At 42.8% G+C, this 16,391-nt stretch overlaps 2 protein-coding genes across 4 annotated transcripts; one reads left to right on the top strand and one right to left on the bottom strand.

The window, feature by feature from the left end:
* The first annotated feature begins 19 nt into the window (after nucleotides 1-19).
* On the top strand, nucleotides 20-6,854 carry CZIB (CXXC motif containing zinc binding protein). 3 transcript variants are annotated; one of them, XM_055725308.1, is made up of 8 exons: nucleotides 20-225; nucleotides 313-396; nucleotides 815-871; nucleotides 1,602-1,683; nucleotides 2,154-2,185; nucleotides 2,619-2,696; nucleotides 5,720-5,785; nucleotides 6,613-6,854. In XM_055725308.1, the coding sequence occupies exons 1-8, from the start codon at nucleotides 220-222 to the stop codon at nucleotides 6,688-6,690; spliced, it is 483 nt and encodes a 160-aa protein (XP_055581283.1). In that variant the 5' UTR covers nucleotides 20-219; the 3' UTR covers nucleotides 6,691-6,854. The 3 variants fall into 3 exon arrangements, with proteins under 3 accessions (XP_055581283.1, XP_055581284.1, XP_055581285.1); XM_055725309.1 differs by having other exon boundaries at nucleotides 2,619-2,700; nucleotides 5,724-5,785; XM_055725310.1 differs by lacking the exon at nucleotides 313-396 and having other exon boundaries at nucleotides 55-225.
* Nucleotides 6,855-8,655: 1,801 nt separating this feature from the next.
* CPT2 (carnitine palmitoyltransferase 2) lies at nucleotides 8,656-15,345 on the bottom strand. The gene is made up of 5 exons (XM_055725300.1): nucleotides 15,188-15,345; nucleotides 14,284-14,364; nucleotides 14,062-14,168; nucleotides 10,555-11,859; nucleotides 8,656-9,634 (listed from the first exon to the last, which is right to left on the bottom strand). Exons 1-5 carry the CDS (start codon nucleotides 15,316-15,318, stop codon nucleotides 9,303-9,305), a joined length of 1,956 nt encoding a protein of 651 aa, XP_055581275.1. The 5' UTR covers nucleotides 15,319-15,345; the 3' UTR covers nucleotides 8,656-9,302.
* Between the last annotated feature and the right edge of the window lie 1,046 nt (nucleotides 15,346-16,391).

Raw genomic sequence — 16,391 nt, 5'->3', positions numbered from 1 at the left:
ACCCGGCAGGGCGGTGACAGGCCGCGCCGCCGGCGCCATCTTGGCTGAGGGCACACACGCAACGGGGCGGAGGGTGGAGGAAAAAACCCGACCAAACCGCGCCGGAGCGGCTTGAAACCCGCCGTGCTGCCGCAGGAGGCCGGCGGGGCCTGAGGGGGACCGCCAGGGCAGGCCCGGTGGCGCGGCGCCTCCGCCAGCAGCCGCGCCCCCCGCGGGGCCATGGGGGTAGGTAGCGGCCGCGGAGGGGCGGGCTGAGGCGGGCCGCGCTCGGGCGGGCTGACTGAGGGCCCCTCGCTGCCCCTTGCCTTGCAGAGGATCGGGCTGCAGCTGCGCGCCACGCTGGAGAACATCACCCGGCTGCGGGCCGAGGGGGAGGACTTCCACTGGTACCTCAAGGTGCGGCGGGGCCGCGGGGGCGGCGCTCCCGGTGCTGGGAGACCGCGGGGCTGCGCGGCAGCAGCGGGGGCACCGGCGGAGGGATATGCGCGTTAGTGCGTGCCGTGGATCCGTGCGCGGTGCTGAGCGGTGCCCGGTGCCCGGTGCCCCGCCGGCGGGTCCCTGGGCACCGGCCACCGCTCAGCACCGCGCTTTGATTTCGTGACGGTGCTTTGTAACGCGCTTTCCGCCCGCGGCAGAGCCTCAGGTCGCGACAGCTCACGGGTCTGTCGGGATAGCCAGCAGCCGATCCCTGCCTGCGGCTCCGCTCAGCTGTGAAACAGCGGGGATTGCAAATCTGGAGGGCTCGCCTGAGTTTCTTCATCTTGTCAATCCATTATTATGGGCAAGCTTTAAATTATTTATGCTTGTTTTCCAGCTGAAATGCGGGAACTGTGGTGAAATTTCTGAAAAATGGCAGTGCCTGCGATTGATGGTATGTCACTCTGTTACAACCTACATCGGAACGAAAAGGAGAAAAAAGCCCAGCCTGTTACACACAAGGGATCTTGGCGTCAGGGATGTGACAACCTGCCCTTCAGAGGAGATGCTATTTTAATAGTTATATGCACTCAGGAAATGCTGTCATACTAAAAAAAGTAATTTGGAGGTTTTGAAATACACCATTGGAATGGTGACTGTTGGTGACAGGGTATTTACGTCTGCTTTGAAAGGCCACATTTCTGTAAAACTATGTGATATGAAGTGATAGCAGAATAAGGTTGTTCCCGTAGCATATTTCTCTGATGCTGATGGAATCTTTTTGGACAAGTTTAGGTAATTCAAAGTGAGTTAAGCATGCTAAATTAGCATTTGGAAACTGCAAAAGCAGGATAAAATTTGTCAGAGATAAGAGAAGGTTCTGTTCTTAGAAATAATCATCCGTTTTTTTTGCATACTACTGAACAGTAAGTATATTTTGAGGAGTTAATGATACGTGCCCAAATGGACAAGACATAACTGTCCATTATTTACTATTTTGTCTAGAACAGAATTAGAACAGCTTTCTGAATTGTAGATCTCTAGTGTAAAAAAAGCCTTCTCATTGCAGTATTTCTAAAAAGCTAAAGACCACTGTTGTGAAAGCTACTTTGCCTTTGCAGAGGTTTCCAGTGGCTCAGCCAGAGCACAGGTAAAAATGATGTCTCTGTTGTCGTGGTTTTTAGGACAGTGCTCCCCTGAAAGGAGGCAGAGGAAGTGCCACTATGGTGCAGAAATGCAAGCTGTGCTCCAGGGAGAACTCCATTGGTATGTACTTAAGACAAATATTCAAGAGGCATTGTCCATTTTACACTTATCCTGAGTTTATTTTTAGTCTCATTTTTGCTTGACACTGTTCACCAGGGATTTTTTTCCTGGTTCTTGAGTTCACAACAGATATGTACTTGTCATCATGCTCATGAAGGAAACAGCAAGGCCTCCTAGTGAGTTCAGGTTTCTGCATGAACAAAACTTGTATCCATGATGTCATTTTACAGAACCATGCAATTTTTTTTTTGTATTGGTAGGGTAACAAAATGGTGTAATGTAAACTTCTCAGGAGAAGTGAGAAAATTTTAGTTCTACCTTTTGAGGGCCAGCTGCAGGAACTGCAGGAACTGCTTGATTACTTTGTATAAGGAAATTTCTTCGAAAGAAGGTGGTGGTGATTGGTTTGTGCTGAACAAAACTGAAGACATAATGCCACTCACTTTTACACTTCTGATGTTTTCTTTTAGATATTTTAAGTCAGACAATCAAGCCTTACAACGTAAGTTTTTCTCTTTTATATCACAAGTGAAAGAAAAAGAAGCAATAATAATTTGAGGTTTTGCTTTATCCACGTTCCTCTTTCAAGAACACAAACAGCTGGTATTCTCTCCTGACAGAAAGTTGTCCCTTGTAGACTCCTGCACAGTCTCAAGTGTAGGACAATCTGACCCATTTCATAAGCAAACTGCAAGATTTTGTCACGCAAATGAGAGGTGATTCTGTAATGCCCATATTAGTTTCCTTTTGAAGGCTTCCTTGTGTGAGATTAAGAAATTCTAGTTAATGACCACTTATTAAATGAGCCCTAGGATTTTGCTGTCACTTGGGACATCAGAGTTGATAGTACTGCCTTTAAAGCAATTCATTCCTAGACTAATGCTTGTCACTGTCGTTCTCTGATGAAAACTAATGGTATCCTGACTCGATTATAGGCTGAAGACAGCGAGAAATTCAAAACGATAGTGGAGTTTGAATGCCGAGGTCTGGAACCAGTTGACTTCCAACCACAGGCGAGTTCTTACTTGTTATTTGTTTCTCAGTTTTTAAGAGCGATTCTTAATAAACTCTGGAGTGATAAAATACACACTATATGAAATGGTACTGCTTTTCCTGGAATGTCCTAGACCTCCCCAGCTTTCCATCCTCTTCACAGTTCTTTTACTTCATTTGACTCCAACACAAGCAGCTAACACTAATAACTCTGGTATTCTTTGTGCCATTAAAAAGTAAAAATAAACACACCTTGGAGTTGTATTCAAATTGCCTTACAGGTGACTCAACACTGCTCATCTGAATTCATTTGAAAGGTCTTCGTTGCCCAGGTTACTGCAAAAGAGAGTCTTTCCCAAATGGGCATTGCAAGAGTACGTAATTAGATAGCCACATTCAGGAGAGTGCCGCTTTTCTTCTTGGTGTGTTACAAAGAATAAATGAAGTTCAGGTTATGAACAGTCTTCAGTATATAGCCTCTAAAAGAAATAAAATTCTCTTTGAGATTTGACATCACCAAAGCCGTAAGAAATATTGGCATTTTTCCATTTGAAGCTAGATCAAAGACTGAAGATCAGCAGCAGTTAAAAGACTGTTGCAAAGCACACCTCAAGGTTCAGAGTTAAAGGATTTCTTCAGAGCCATGCCAGTCTTCAGCCATTCATTTGCTTGTGCATGGTCATGCTGTACGCTAGTTAACTCCCTACTATATTTAACCTATTATTCCCGTTGGATTACGTGTAGACTGACAAATATAAACCTGTCTTATCCTTCCCTCAGACTGTGACACTGTGCTAAGAAACAGACCAATAAAGCGATCCTACAACAAATTTGCTATCAGTAAAATCACCACTGCAGCGTGCAGCAGGATGTCATCTTTTATTAAAGCAAATCCCATCTTTTGAGGAACAAAATGGTTATTAATTTATTCCTGTTTGAAAGATTTGCAGCCAGACCTAGGACCTTGCACTTCAAGAAAACTCTATGAGAAGATTACAAATTTAGATGTTTATAGCTCTGCATTGTAGCTGTCAATTTTATTTTTATCTGCAGAACAAAGTCTTCAAGCTATAATAAAGCTTTTAATGTAATATTCTCAAAGTCTGGTCTGTGCACTGTATTGGACAGTACAGTTGAATCCCCGAGCAGATGTTTCAGATAATTTCCTGATGCCCAAATGAGTAAATATATAGCCTGCTGCAGTTCCAAACAATTCTATAAACTGCTTCGTATCTGACATGATCCAAGCCACCCTGACTTCTCCACAGCCTTGGATCTGGCTTTTGATTATCACCAAACATAGCGTAATGCCATAGCATTACTGTATTTTCTTTGTATTTTTTGATAGATATAATATAGCCATACCTGAAGTCAGTTTAGAGTGGCTTAATGCTGTAGTTGTAGTAGTTTTCTAAAAAAAAATTGTGAGTCTGAAAGAGGAGAAAGTATCCTTCAATTCTCTGATACAAATCTTCCTACCTAGTAGCACCAACACATTCAAACTGGGTACTTGTGTGTTCTGATAATGGGCAAGGACAATTCCCCGGGCCCAGTTCCTTGCCTTTCTTGTTTAATGTGCTTAAGTAGATAGATCTACTGCAAATCTGATACATAATTTTTGGTTTTACCTGAGGACAGTTTAGCTCCTTTCCTGTCCTTGTCCCTCACGTGAATGCTTCAACTAAAAAATTGAGGTTTCTCTATAATAATTCTTTTAAACCTTCTTAAGCTTCTTTGTTTTGTGGCACAACCAATAGTTTCATTGGCAACAAAAGTGCAACAATCAATAGGAATTTTTGCTTCTTTGGCGTGTTTATGCTTTAGCTGTTGGTCCTTTGCCAGTCAGCAGAGTGCAGGCAAGTCACTGCATGGCTCAGCTCCCTTCTGCAGGGATTAAACAAGTCTCTGCTCTGACGCCAAAGCTGTAATGACACAAGTCCCGCTGACTGTCTGGTACAGAAGCCTGTAATTCCAGCCACATGCCTTCTGTTACTTGGAGGGCTGATGAGTATCTCCAGGTGGCACAAGCAGGGCTTCTTTTATTTTCCTAGCACTTCTATACTGCAGCTCTGGGTTGTTGTCCCATGCTGCTGATCTTCCTCTCCAACCCTTGTAGTTCCCTTGAGATGGGCTTCTGACAACTGCATAAAGGCCATATTCACACTGTGCCTTGCAGGTAGCTCTCCTGCTGTGACATCTGCCACACTCTATAGTTTATTTAACTCCCAAGTGCTTATTAACCTTCCATTCAAATCCCAAAATACTTTAATTCTGTAGTTAGAAATGGCAACGTGAGAGACTTTCCTATATGTTACAGAGGTGGCTGAGATTTTTAAATTCTGTTTTAAAACTAGTAAAACTTAATTTACAGCAGGGTAACTGTGAACCCTAAAATGAGAGAGCTCTTCCTATAGAAGAAAAAACCACCACCTTGCTGTTCTGCCATACTCCACTGATAGTGCTACTTCCTTCCTAGAGCTATCCTTTCCTTCAACACTTTACAGCAACAGTAAAGAACTCCCTACTTTTTTCACCTAAAGCTTGCTATTTACTTCTGTACCTAAATCAAATACAAGCTGCTCCTTCTCTACAGGGATCTGACAATATTTAAGCCAAACCTATTAACTCTATTCCACGTTTTCTTTCTGTTTTTTTTCTTGCAGTGCAAGTTTACTATGAAGCTACTTTATACATAATGCCTGTATGGATTCTCTATGCAAATTAAAGCTACTGGTAGTTGTATGCTACTAGATAAACTTAGAAACTCAGGTTTAACATTATCTAGAATACTTGGAAATACCTTTTTGTCAGGAAAAATCGAGGATCATGTTCCCTCATTTCACTCTGTGGTAGTTTATAGATTCCCAATTCACAAACCTTATACTGGCCCTTAACCAGGGAAGAGCGTGACCATTTTTTCTATCTAATTGAAAAGAAATACAATGAAAGTTTGTGCTGAGTTACTTTCTTTAAACATGTTTCAATGATAATTATTTTCTTGGTACAACTTACTCTTAAAAATTTACTGCAAATGTGCTTACAGGCAGGGTTTGCTGCTGAAGGTGCAGAATCCGGTACACCTTTCAATGACATAAACTTGTTAGAAAAGGTATGTTGTCTTAGTTTCATTACTAAATCTAATTATCTAGCTTACTTTCCCTAAGTCACCAGTCTAAAATACACACTTTGCACATGCAAGAAACTAGTTTTGCTCCTTCATGTAGGCAAAGGAAGGTCATAGCTGGAGAGAGAAACTAAATCAACTATGAACAACCAGCATTACTAACAGCATCATTTTAGAAGTATGCATAGCTTAGCAGCTGACAAAGGTAGAAATGCAACTTTTAAGTCACTCAGGAGTTCCAGAGAGTAAATACTTGGAGTACTAAATGGCTGGGGTTATTCACAGTGGTGAACTTATTTTTTTTAAGATGATGCCTGCACTTTTTCCTGCACACAGAGATAGTAAAAATAATATAAAGACACTGTCCTTCAAAGCTCAGGATAATGACTCCAGCACTGCAAATCTTCCTTGGCTGTGAGCAAGAATCTCAAGGTCAAATCTGTTCCCTGGTATCCTACTTGGCACAGATCTGCTTGTCTGCTTACCCACCTGACTAGGGTTTTGTAAATTATAGATAATCCTTTCATCTGCCATAGTTGCGGTCTTGTTCACTACAGACTGTGGACTACATATGAGAAAAAAAAAAAATGTTGAAATAAAAACACTGAGACTGAAGCTCATTTAATTTCAGGTCAGTGCTCTTGCTTCTCTCAGCTATCAGAACTCAGCTCAGTGACTGCACAGTGCTTTCCACAGAAATTTAAGACCCAAATTCTGAGTAAGGCTTAGTTTCTGTTTGAATTCCAGTCTGTGTTTTAGACATGATTGCATTCTATCCTGTGACTAATACTGTGAAATCTTATTTCCTGTAGGATTGGAATGACTACGATGAAAAAACAAAGGAATCTGTTGGAATCTATGAAGTTACCCATAAATTTGTAAAATGCTAAAGTGCATACCCCTAATAAATCTTAACATGCTTATTGATGAAGGAGCTGTAACCATCAGAGACGCAGTTTCCTCGGAGTACTTTTCACATGGCTATACTTCAGAAATGGAAACCTAAGTTGTACTTATTGTCCCCAGCATGCCCTAATAAAATATTTTTCACAGAGCACTTTGAGATGGCCTCAGTACAAACTGATAATAGTATATACACTTGTCTGAACTGTGCCATTTTCTTAATGGTGTCTGTTTTGGGAACATTCATGGTTGTTGTGGACTGTAGCTTAACTACTTAACTTAAAACCTTTCAGGTTTTTAATAGCCTATCATTAAGAAGTACCCACATTTGGTTCTCTAACATGAGCAAACGGGGTCTTTTTACTCACCACTCCTATCACCAGGAAATGGCTATGAGTGTTAGTAAAGGGACTGTGTTAACTGTCAAGGGAAACAGTGCATCTTTAGTAGCTTTCTGCCAGTTCAAGTGAAGACACTGAGGTGAGTTTACTGAGAACACTTACGAAGCTTGACTGCTATTGACGCTTACACATAGCTGTTACAGTCTTCTGAAAATCAAGTTATCTTTCTGACTATACCATGAACTAAACCTCACTCATTTCTAGTTGAAGACAAGACTTTCTACTTCTTGGCAAGTGGTCTCACAATCTTGCCAGCTGTTTAAAAAAAACCCAAAAAAACCCAAAAATCTTCTGTGGTGAATTTAATGCAAAGATTTTTGGTCTGTTTATTGTTTCTTGATACATTATTTCCTTCATCCTCCCAAATGTTCACCTTCCTTTCTTTGTTTAAGTGAGCAAGAACAATCATGGTAAGTTTTAAAGTAAGTTTGAAAATAATCCTTTTCAGCTGAAAACTAGAACAGCACATTACAGCTGCAGAGCAAACAGCCCTGACTAGGAAAAGTTTATAAGCCTTTGGGCTTACATATTTAAAGCATGCCTCTCCCCTTTCTAGGACTTGTGGTTCACCCTTCAAGATACGGTATTGCCTACTTACTGCGATAAAATACTGGGAGAACCTGGAAGTTGAGATATCCAAAGGAAGAGTACAGCCAAGGAGGTTTCTGAGCCTCTGAATCTGATCTGTCACATCCAACCAACATGCTTACATTTTCATGTTCTGCTAATACATTCGGTTGTCCAGGACACAGTAGGCTGTGCTGAAAGACGTGACCTATGTTCATTTTACACAGAGCTTCAGAAGCAAGTGCTACTGTGCTCTTCAGCTCCAGGGAAAGACTCGCCTTCCCAGAAGTGAGACGGGAAGTCAGGAGGGCTTAAAAGGCAGAGGAGTTCAAGTTACACGTACCATAATGAATTTTGTGCAAAAAAGGGATCTCGTGCAAAGGACATCTGTGTTGTAATCCCAGCAACTCCTGAATACCTTTGGCTGCTTGGCTGACAAAGGCCCCATTCCCTTTTGCTATCACCCACTCTGTGGCTGGCAGAGTCCCAGTTGCAAACAGCACATGAGGAACTGCATCAGTTTCATCTCACATTCACCACATCACTGTTTTACTGATTTCTATGCTCAATCTCTGCAATCTTTCAGAGTTCTGATAAACCTTAGTCTTCAGAATTTATGCAACAGGTCCCAACGCATTGACGACACAGCTCCAGGCGCTAAAACTGGCATCTGCTACAATAAATAATGTCAAAAGTTCTAGCTAGTAGAACAAAGAAAAACCTTCTGTTGAGGTTAATCTTCCACAGTAAGAGGAAGTTTGGAAAGAGAGAACCCAAAAAGATAAAGTTCAGTGATTTTTAAGGCAAAAGAACACAGGTTCACATAGCAAAACAAAAGCACATTATTGGACAGACTTCACGTATGGAAGGGGACAGCCAATGCTGCAGAATGCTTTCAGTAGTATTCAACCTTTATAAGAAATAATGAGCTATTGATGAAGGGACTACCAATACTGTGTAATTTTGATACAGCAATAAAATAACTTTGTGGTTATTAATAGATAGCTTTATTACAATACAGTCTTCTCCAGTCAATTTAACAACATGGTGATTACAGGTTACTTGAAAGCCTCCCACTTTATTTTTAGTTTCTCAAAAAGCTGTTACAGTGGAAAGACTTCAAGCAGTTGAGGCACAATCAGTTCTGGTATCAATTCAAGTTTAAAGAGAAAAATGTGACAAGTTAGTAAGCAAGCTTACTGCAAGAGTGCAAATGTAACCACTCTTTCCTATTTAAAATTATTGCTTTTTTTTTTTTTTTTAAATCAAACAGTTTAAGAGTGGTATCACAGTACTGTAGTCTGTCTGAACAGTCACAGGTATTTCTGAGTTCATAAATTCGGTAACAGTGCTTTTTATTTTATAATAACGTGTTTTAAGAACACATGGATCTGTTACTTAATTTCAACATTGTGAATATACTTCCTGGAATATGCATTCAAGGTCTGTACTTGATTTCTTTAAAATAGGTACAGACTTCATAGTGAATCTAACAGTATTCAAGTTCAATCAAGATAAAGGAAGCCAATTAAGCTGGGCAGTCTTGGCCACATTGAACACCAATTAGTATGCCAGTTAGACAGAGTCTGCATTTTATATTGCAGCTGTAAAGTGTTCCAACGTTTTTACTTCTAACTACCAATTTTCTTGCCCTTTAAAACATTAAAGATATCTTCTAGTGATTTGTGTATACACTGAAGGAATTCTTTACCATTCCTAGTTGGGTAAGAGGAAACATTACAACCTATCCAATCATCATGTACCTGATATCCTAGTCCAAAGCCATCAGGGACCACTGGGCCAAACCCTCCTAATTGCACAGCTGGGCTAATCAATGTGCTTGTGGAAATGATGTTGTGATTAAGCCGAGCATAGGCTTGGTCTTGATAGAAATCAGGCAGTGCAATACCTTTGGATAAGGCTAAATAGCGTAAACCAAAGAGATGTCGGTCAAATCCCTGACCTGTCAAAATAAAACAACAAGTGTTAGAGGACTAATTTTTGTGCAAAAAAATCCTCACTTATTTTGACATCACATTTTTTTCAGTCACAAAAGGGGAGGTCTGTAGTAAGCTGGGATTTATTTTCATATTAGCAATAACTGATGTACAGAACCCAGACATTTTGTACATCCAGTGCATGCATCCTAGGGAAGGAGGGCCTTGATGGTTTACTGCTAGCCTCAACCAGGAATCATGATAGTAAACAAAAGTGCAATGTTAACAGACGATTTAATAATACATTTCACTTTTCATTAACTATTTATCTGAACCTATCCAAGTTGTTCAAAACAGAGAAAGGCTTTCCTAAAATTTATGAATCTAGATGGGGATCTTGCATCAACAAAAGGAGGCATATTTTAGACTCTACAGGGTAATGTTCAACTTACAAATGTCAATTTTACTGATCAAGTTATGCTTTGGGGAAGGACAATTCAAAAGAAAGCATTTAGAAAAATACCAGGAGTGGCACAGTCAAAGAATCAGTTTGATTTGGAAGTTGTTAAAGCCTTTGCAGGGATAAGACAGTAACTCCTCAGACATAGAGCGAAAGTTCTCAGTTGCCCTGGGAAGTACAACGTGCACTAAGTATTTATCAAATTTTCAAATTGCCCAGCTGTTATAAGGACAAAACCTAAAGTATAAAAAATTCTCAACACACAAACAGTGAAAAAGGAAGCACAGAGACATTCTCCTCCATCAAGAAACAAGTCTTGCAGAATGCATTTTAAACTGCAGCCTTCTGCTACTGTTTTTTGTCAAGTTTACATTAACATTAGTCCTCCATCAAAATGAAACTATTTAGTTGTGAAGCAAATGCTTACAGCAAGTTTATCAGGCATTTCAGTGCAAATGCAAGAGTGTTTGTCATGTTCCTACTTACCCATAGCAGCTTCTTTTGTCAAACGGCCATGGTATTTTGAGCACTCCACTACCAACTTCTGAAGCTCCTCTGTGCTATGTTTGGATGGTTCCCTGACAAAAGCTTCTGAACATTTCTTTGTATGGATAGACGCAGGACGTATAGTTTCTGTACGACCATGTCTGAAAGCTGCAGTACTACAAGACTCATAGGTAGCAACAGTCTGATTGTATTGTCGAAGGAAAGCCATCTGGAAGGCAAGCTGAGCTACAGCATCTGGGCTTACCTTCTTCTGCTTTAGAAGGTCCTTGCCCCCTTCATGGAATTGAATCAGATTAAGAGACAGTGCTTCTACAGTGGCATCAAATTTCTGTTTGGCTTTGGTAATTCCTGCTTTTACAGCATCATTCAGCTTAAAGTCAAGTTTCTGCACTGCTGTAGAAGAGTCTACTGAAGCAGGCTGTGACTGGGGGCTGATGGCTGGTGCCTTGGTGCTATCTTTAAAAACCTCATTCTGGAACCTGAGCACAGCCACACCATCTCCCCAGGAATGTTCAAAATTAACTCCTGCAGTGCCATCCTTAGTTACGATGAGATTAAAGGATTTGTCATACCAGCGGTTAGCAGCATCTCCATGCAACATCGTGTGGGACAAGTGCACAAAGTCTTTAATGGGAAAATCATCTAAACTTAAACAAAACACAGCAGAGTCTACTTTTTGAAGAGCTTCTTCATTGCCATTATCCATTAGATGCTTTCTCAGCAATGCCCATGTATCTCGGTTTTCACTGGAGAGGTAGCCAAGAGGGAAGGCTGGGGCTGGACTGCTGTCACTAAGGATGAATTTCAAGTGAGCTTGTATTTCTGAAGGTTTCAGCATATTTCCATCTCTATCAATAACATCAAATACATAAAAATTCCCATTTCTCAGTACTAGTAAATGTTTTGCCTTTTCATCTGTGTAAAGCTCATCTCTGTTGAGCTTAGGCAACCGTGTAGAATTAAAAAGCCTGAAGTACTGAGACATATCTAGAGGGTACGCATTGACCATGTAGGCACCAAACCAAGAAAGTGAAGAAGGCACAAATCGGATAATTTGTTTAAATATCTGAGTGTCACTTTTTTCTGGATTGAGGTGAAAAACCTCTGGTTCAAGATAACCAGCCCTGAAGGTCTTCATAAAACGTAGAGCAGAAACAGTCATGTTCGTAGCTCGTATGAGCTGATCGTTATATTCAGATTTTGGGTCAGGATTAAAAGACATAAACGCATTAAAATTAAAAACAACAGGCTCACGTGCTTTTAGGTACATGTCAAACCAGGGACCTGAAAATGGAGAGTTGAGAAATAAGTCAGAACATAAAAGCAGTTTACTGAGTCAGACCAGAGGTTCATGAATAAACACCTATCAAACTGCATACAAACAAGACAAACATATGCAGTAATTCCCCCAAGGATTCTCCCAACCTCCAATTATGAAGAAAGGTACCACTGGCTAATTGTAAAAATACAGTATTTGGAGTAATCCATATCAAGAGTGTCAATGTCATTAGCAATGAGGGCCCATTTCCATGTCTTCTATATGGCTCAGTGATAAATCGTAACTGCTGTGACATACAATGCGGCTCCCCAGCATGGTACTTGGGTGCACACCTAACGTTTGGAGTCGAACACACCTTTATTGACTCTTAAGCTATTAACTTCTGCAACTCTCTGTCACTGATGGCATGCTTCTCTTTAGAACCACCTTTAATCCTGGTCCAGTGTTTCCCTCATTCCTGGCAGCAAACGCCCATCTGCATCTGCCATCTTGCATTTCCACCTCCTTCCTCCTTCCATCCACTAAAATTAGCAGCACAGGGCAAAACTCTTCACAGCAATGCATTACCGTCAGTCTCTCAAGCTGGCAAAAATACGAGGTTAGAGGGGACCTCACAGTTATTCTTCCAGGCCCAGAACACACTTTGGAAAACAGAATTACATTTGATACCCACGTCTGTCAGCATACCACGGAGCACAAATGTGACCCAAAGGTTCCATGCTTGCCAAAACCAAGGGAATCAATCACAGCTCTAGAAAGTAGTCACAACTTTACGCCTGCCTATGAGTAAATAAAAATCCAGGAGGCATAAGCAGAGAAGGAATTTTCAAGCAAGGTCTATTTCATCATCATTAACAACTTCAAACTCGGCAAGCTCTAGTATTACACACTGACTGGTTGCAGACAAAGGACACAAGTGCACACCAACCTCACCTCAAGGTAGCTATATATTAAAAATTATTATTCCAAGTCTGGATCAGTCCCAGGTAGAACTTTCTAGCTGGGCTGTAAAAAAGGCAATGGGTAACTCAAGGACCTAAGTTACAATTTTAATACCAGGTCCTCACAGGTGAGTAACTAGCATTCATCTACAGTTTTAAAACCACATCTGTCATCATCACACAGCCTTTTAACTTTGGACTTGAAAGTCCAGGGTGGAGGCAACTATATGCACTTTCAAAAACCAATTTCAAGTGGAACAGGTCTTTGATGAGGCCTAAAAAAGAATAGTAGCTAAACAAAAAGGAAGACAAACACCTCACAGTTCACAGACGAAAAAGCAGCATGGTAGTTAGCGTTGACAAGCACCATAAAGTCACCAGTTAAAACCCCTGGCATTTGTTCAGAGTGAACATTAAGATAACAAACCCAACAGCAGTTTCTGTGAAATAATCTGGTATTCTACAGAGAACCTGTGGTAGCTAACACACTTATAGGTAGTCTCAACAGACTGGAAGGATAAAAGTGCATTTGCTGGGCAACACGCAAACTTCTACTTCAATAGGTATTTGAGTATTTCCACCTCTATTGCTATCCAACCAATACTTTCATAAACAGACACTTGTACTTGGAAGTCAGTGGAAGCAATAATATGGAAGAATAAAAATAAATAATGTATATGCATGCTCTCCCTCTCTTACTTTCTTTTTCTTTATCATCATCTTCCTCTTTCTGTTGCTCCTTTTCTTTTGCTCTTTAAAATAATAGGGGTTTGTAGTTCTGGGAGGTTTCAAGTCTAGAGCACTGACCACTTCTGCCTCCCAAAGCTTAGTCATATTCTCTGACACCCCCCCCAGAGTTCAGTTTTCTTGATAAGTAACTTGGAATTATTTGAAAATGATTGCTTTAGTTTCCTTAAGGGAGTTACCAGTTAAGCTCCTCTATTAACCTACATAGCCAGCAGTGAAAAAGAAAAAAGGTAAACCCTATAAACTCATATTTAAGTACAGTAACTCCTGAAAAAATACCATTTTCCAATATCCATCTATCCAGAATTCTGGTATATACAAGTTAAGATGATGGGCATTCTTTCCATCAGAGACTCAGAATTTGCTCCAATAGTCACAGACAATATTCACAGCATGTTATTCCAAGTTTATGGAGTAGAGAACTTAAGCTTCAGCCTATTGTATTTATAGCATTGTGAGCAGTCTGTTATCAAGCATGATGATCTACAGTTTCCTTCTATATCCAGTAGGCCAACATACCTGTGATGTAACTAGTATGTTTGTTCTGAGTGTCTTGGGCGACCAGTTTCTCATGCAGCTCTCTTCCAATTCCCTTTTCAAAGTTATGAGCAAGTTCTTCAGTTTTCCTACAGCAATCAATAAAAGCGTCAAAATGCTGTCCCAAGTCCTACTTTTCATATGCAACACTTGCCTTTGAAGCAGTACATGATACTGCAGCATACCCATCTTGTTTGTCCATACCTGAATTGGTCATCATTTAGAAGCGGTTTCTGGGCGTTCAGGTATCTCCTAATTGTATCTTCTAGTTTGGGAATGGGCAGTCTGAAGGAAGGGGACGAGAGAGACATGCATTTTAGGAGCAATGGTACTAATGAAGCCTGAGTTTCTTACACAGTAGTCTCTCCCTGCCTCCCCTCTTCCCTATCCTTCCTTACACGCTGTTATCCAAATGGCTCAGAAGTTTCTTGTGGAAGAAAAGTAAGGCAGTAAGATGGACATAGGTCGTCACAGCATTAAGGATCTTGGAAACAAGGTAGAAAACCGATTTGACCATCTTGTTACCAACATTTTGCAGTGAACGGTCTTAATACCTTACAGGGAGTAAGTACAGTGCCGTGATCCCCTGCAAGGAGCCGGCACAGAAGGCAGCCTGGCAGCCAGCTCTGTGCTGAGCATCTACTCTTTCCTGCAAAGTTTCTTTGCCATCCTCCTCTACGCCTAAACAGGAAAATGCTCTTACTGTAAAACAATCCTGCTGTACTCGGGGAGGTTACTTATTTCGGTTGTTGCTTACAGTCACATTTACGCTTTAAAAAACGAAACCGCTCCTCTCCACCTGAGGAAGAGCACACACAGCAAGCGGCGAGGAGACACGCCGGGAGCCGCCACAGACACGGGGGTGGGGGCTCCTCCCTCCCTCGCCTCACAGCGGGCACCCCCGGCCCGCCGGGACCACCAGCCGCCGCCGCCCCGCGCCCCCCGGCTGCCCTCGGCAGCCGCCGCGGGACTGACACCGGCTGCCCGGAGGCCGCTCAGCCCAGGCCCGGCCCCGGCCCCCGCCCGGCGGCGCCTCAGCAGGCCGCGGGCCGGGCGCTGCCGGAGGCCAAGGGCTGCGGCCGGGGAGCGGGGCTGCGGCCCGCCGTACCTGGGCAGGCTCTTCTGGTAGTGCATGGTGGGCACGATGCTGCGGTGCAGGTACTCGGCAGCGCCCGCGCTGCTGTAGCCCCGCCGCCAGCGCGCCGCCGCCCGCCGCAGCAGCAGCTGCCGCGCCGCCATGATGGCCGCGTCACAGCCGCGAGGCGCCGCCCGCCCGCTCCCCTCGCTGCCGTCCCGGGGCCGGCGGGGCAGCGGCGTACCGCGGCGCCCGGCCCCCTGCGGGGCGGAGGCGGCACCTGGGTCGCTCCCGGTGGAGGAGGGGGCGGGGGGCGGGCAGCCCCGCGGCCCGGGGCGGCTCCCCAGCCCTGCGCGGCCTGGGCGGGGTGCAGGGGGACGGCCGCGGGGCCGGGGGTCGCAGCTGCACCACAGCAGCCAGCGGCGGGGCCGGCGGGGTTTCAGGAGGCGTTTTGGTGTCGGTTCCATTGGGAAGGCCGTTCCATGCATGCTGCCCGGGCAGCGAAGTTACCTGGCTGTTAAAAAACGGCTGGAGTGGGACAGTTCAGCTTCAGTCCCGTCCCCTTTGCCATCCGTGTCAATAAAACCTCCTGTGAGCCTCTCCTTCTGACAGTGCTCTTGTGCAGCATATAGGCACCACGTATTTTTTCTCACACACACACACCCCTTTTTTTTTGCCAGTGTCCATACATCTTACTGACCATACATCATTCAGATCCTGTCTCCCAAGAGAACGGTTTAATCTCTCAAGGACTTATTGACTCATAAGTGAGCACATAACAACAAACACTTCATTACAATATAAAATAGAATACTGCAAAGACACAATTTTCTTGTACCGTATGGAATGTTCTCCATAAAACCACTGAATCATCTTAGAATAACCCAGAAACTACAGAAATGTGTTGGTAAGAAAGCGTGGCATGGTCAACAGTGAGGGTGCTGTATTTTTAGCACATACTAGCATAAAAATCAGCATTGGGATTGAACGCGGACACAGCAAAGGAAAGGAAAGCAATCCCTGTGGCTTAGTCTGATAATCCTCTGAAAGTAAATTGGCCCTACTCTAATCAACATAGTGGTTGGAAGAAAAGTGAAATCATTTCCATTCCACGATAATAAATGCCAAATGCCAGAAGGTGTCCTTGCATGATTCAGTATACAGCTGTTTTCTGTTTCATACATGTCTCTCATGCTACTCATTCAGCCTTTTTTCTCCATGAAAACAAAAAACCAAA

The sequence above is a fragment of the Falco cherrug genome, chromosome 12 (genome assembly GCF_023634085.1).
Source record: "Falco cherrug isolate bFalChe1 chromosome 12, bFalChe1.pri, whole genome shotgun sequence".
Taxonomy (NCBI): Eukaryota; Metazoa; Chordata; class Aves; order Falconiformes; family Falconidae; genus Falco; species Falco cherrug.
Note: the sequence above shows the minus strand (reverse complement) of the source record. Positions and strands in the feature narration are given on the sequence as shown.

What these genes read in the sequence shown, in the direction of transcription:
- CZIB (XM_055725308.1), top strand. An exon ending in ACTTCCACTGGTACCTCAAG is followed by an intron (nt 397 to 814) that starts GTGCGGCGGGGC and finishes CTTGTTTTCCAG; the next exon opens with CTGAAATGCGGGAACTGTGG. An exon ending in CAGTTGACTTCCAACCACAG is followed by an intron (nt 2,697 to 5,719) that starts GCGAGTTCTTAC and finishes ATGTGCTTACAG; the next exon opens with GCAGGGTTTGCTGCTGAAGG.
- CPT2 (XM_055725300.1), bottom strand. Translation starts at nt 15,318, where the DNA reads ATGGCGGCGCGGCAGCTGCTGCTGCGGCGGGCGGCGGCGCGCTGGCGG. An exon ending in TACCAGAAGAGCCTGCCCAG is followed by an intron (nt 14,365 to 15,187) that starts GTACGGCGGGCC and finishes CCCTTCCTTCAG; the next exon opens with ACTGCCCATTCCCAAACTAG. An exon ending in ACATACTAGTTACATCACAG is followed by an intron (nt 11,860 to 14,061) that starts GTATGTTGGCCT and finishes CTCCATTTTCAG; the next exon opens with GTCCCTGGTTTGACATGTAC.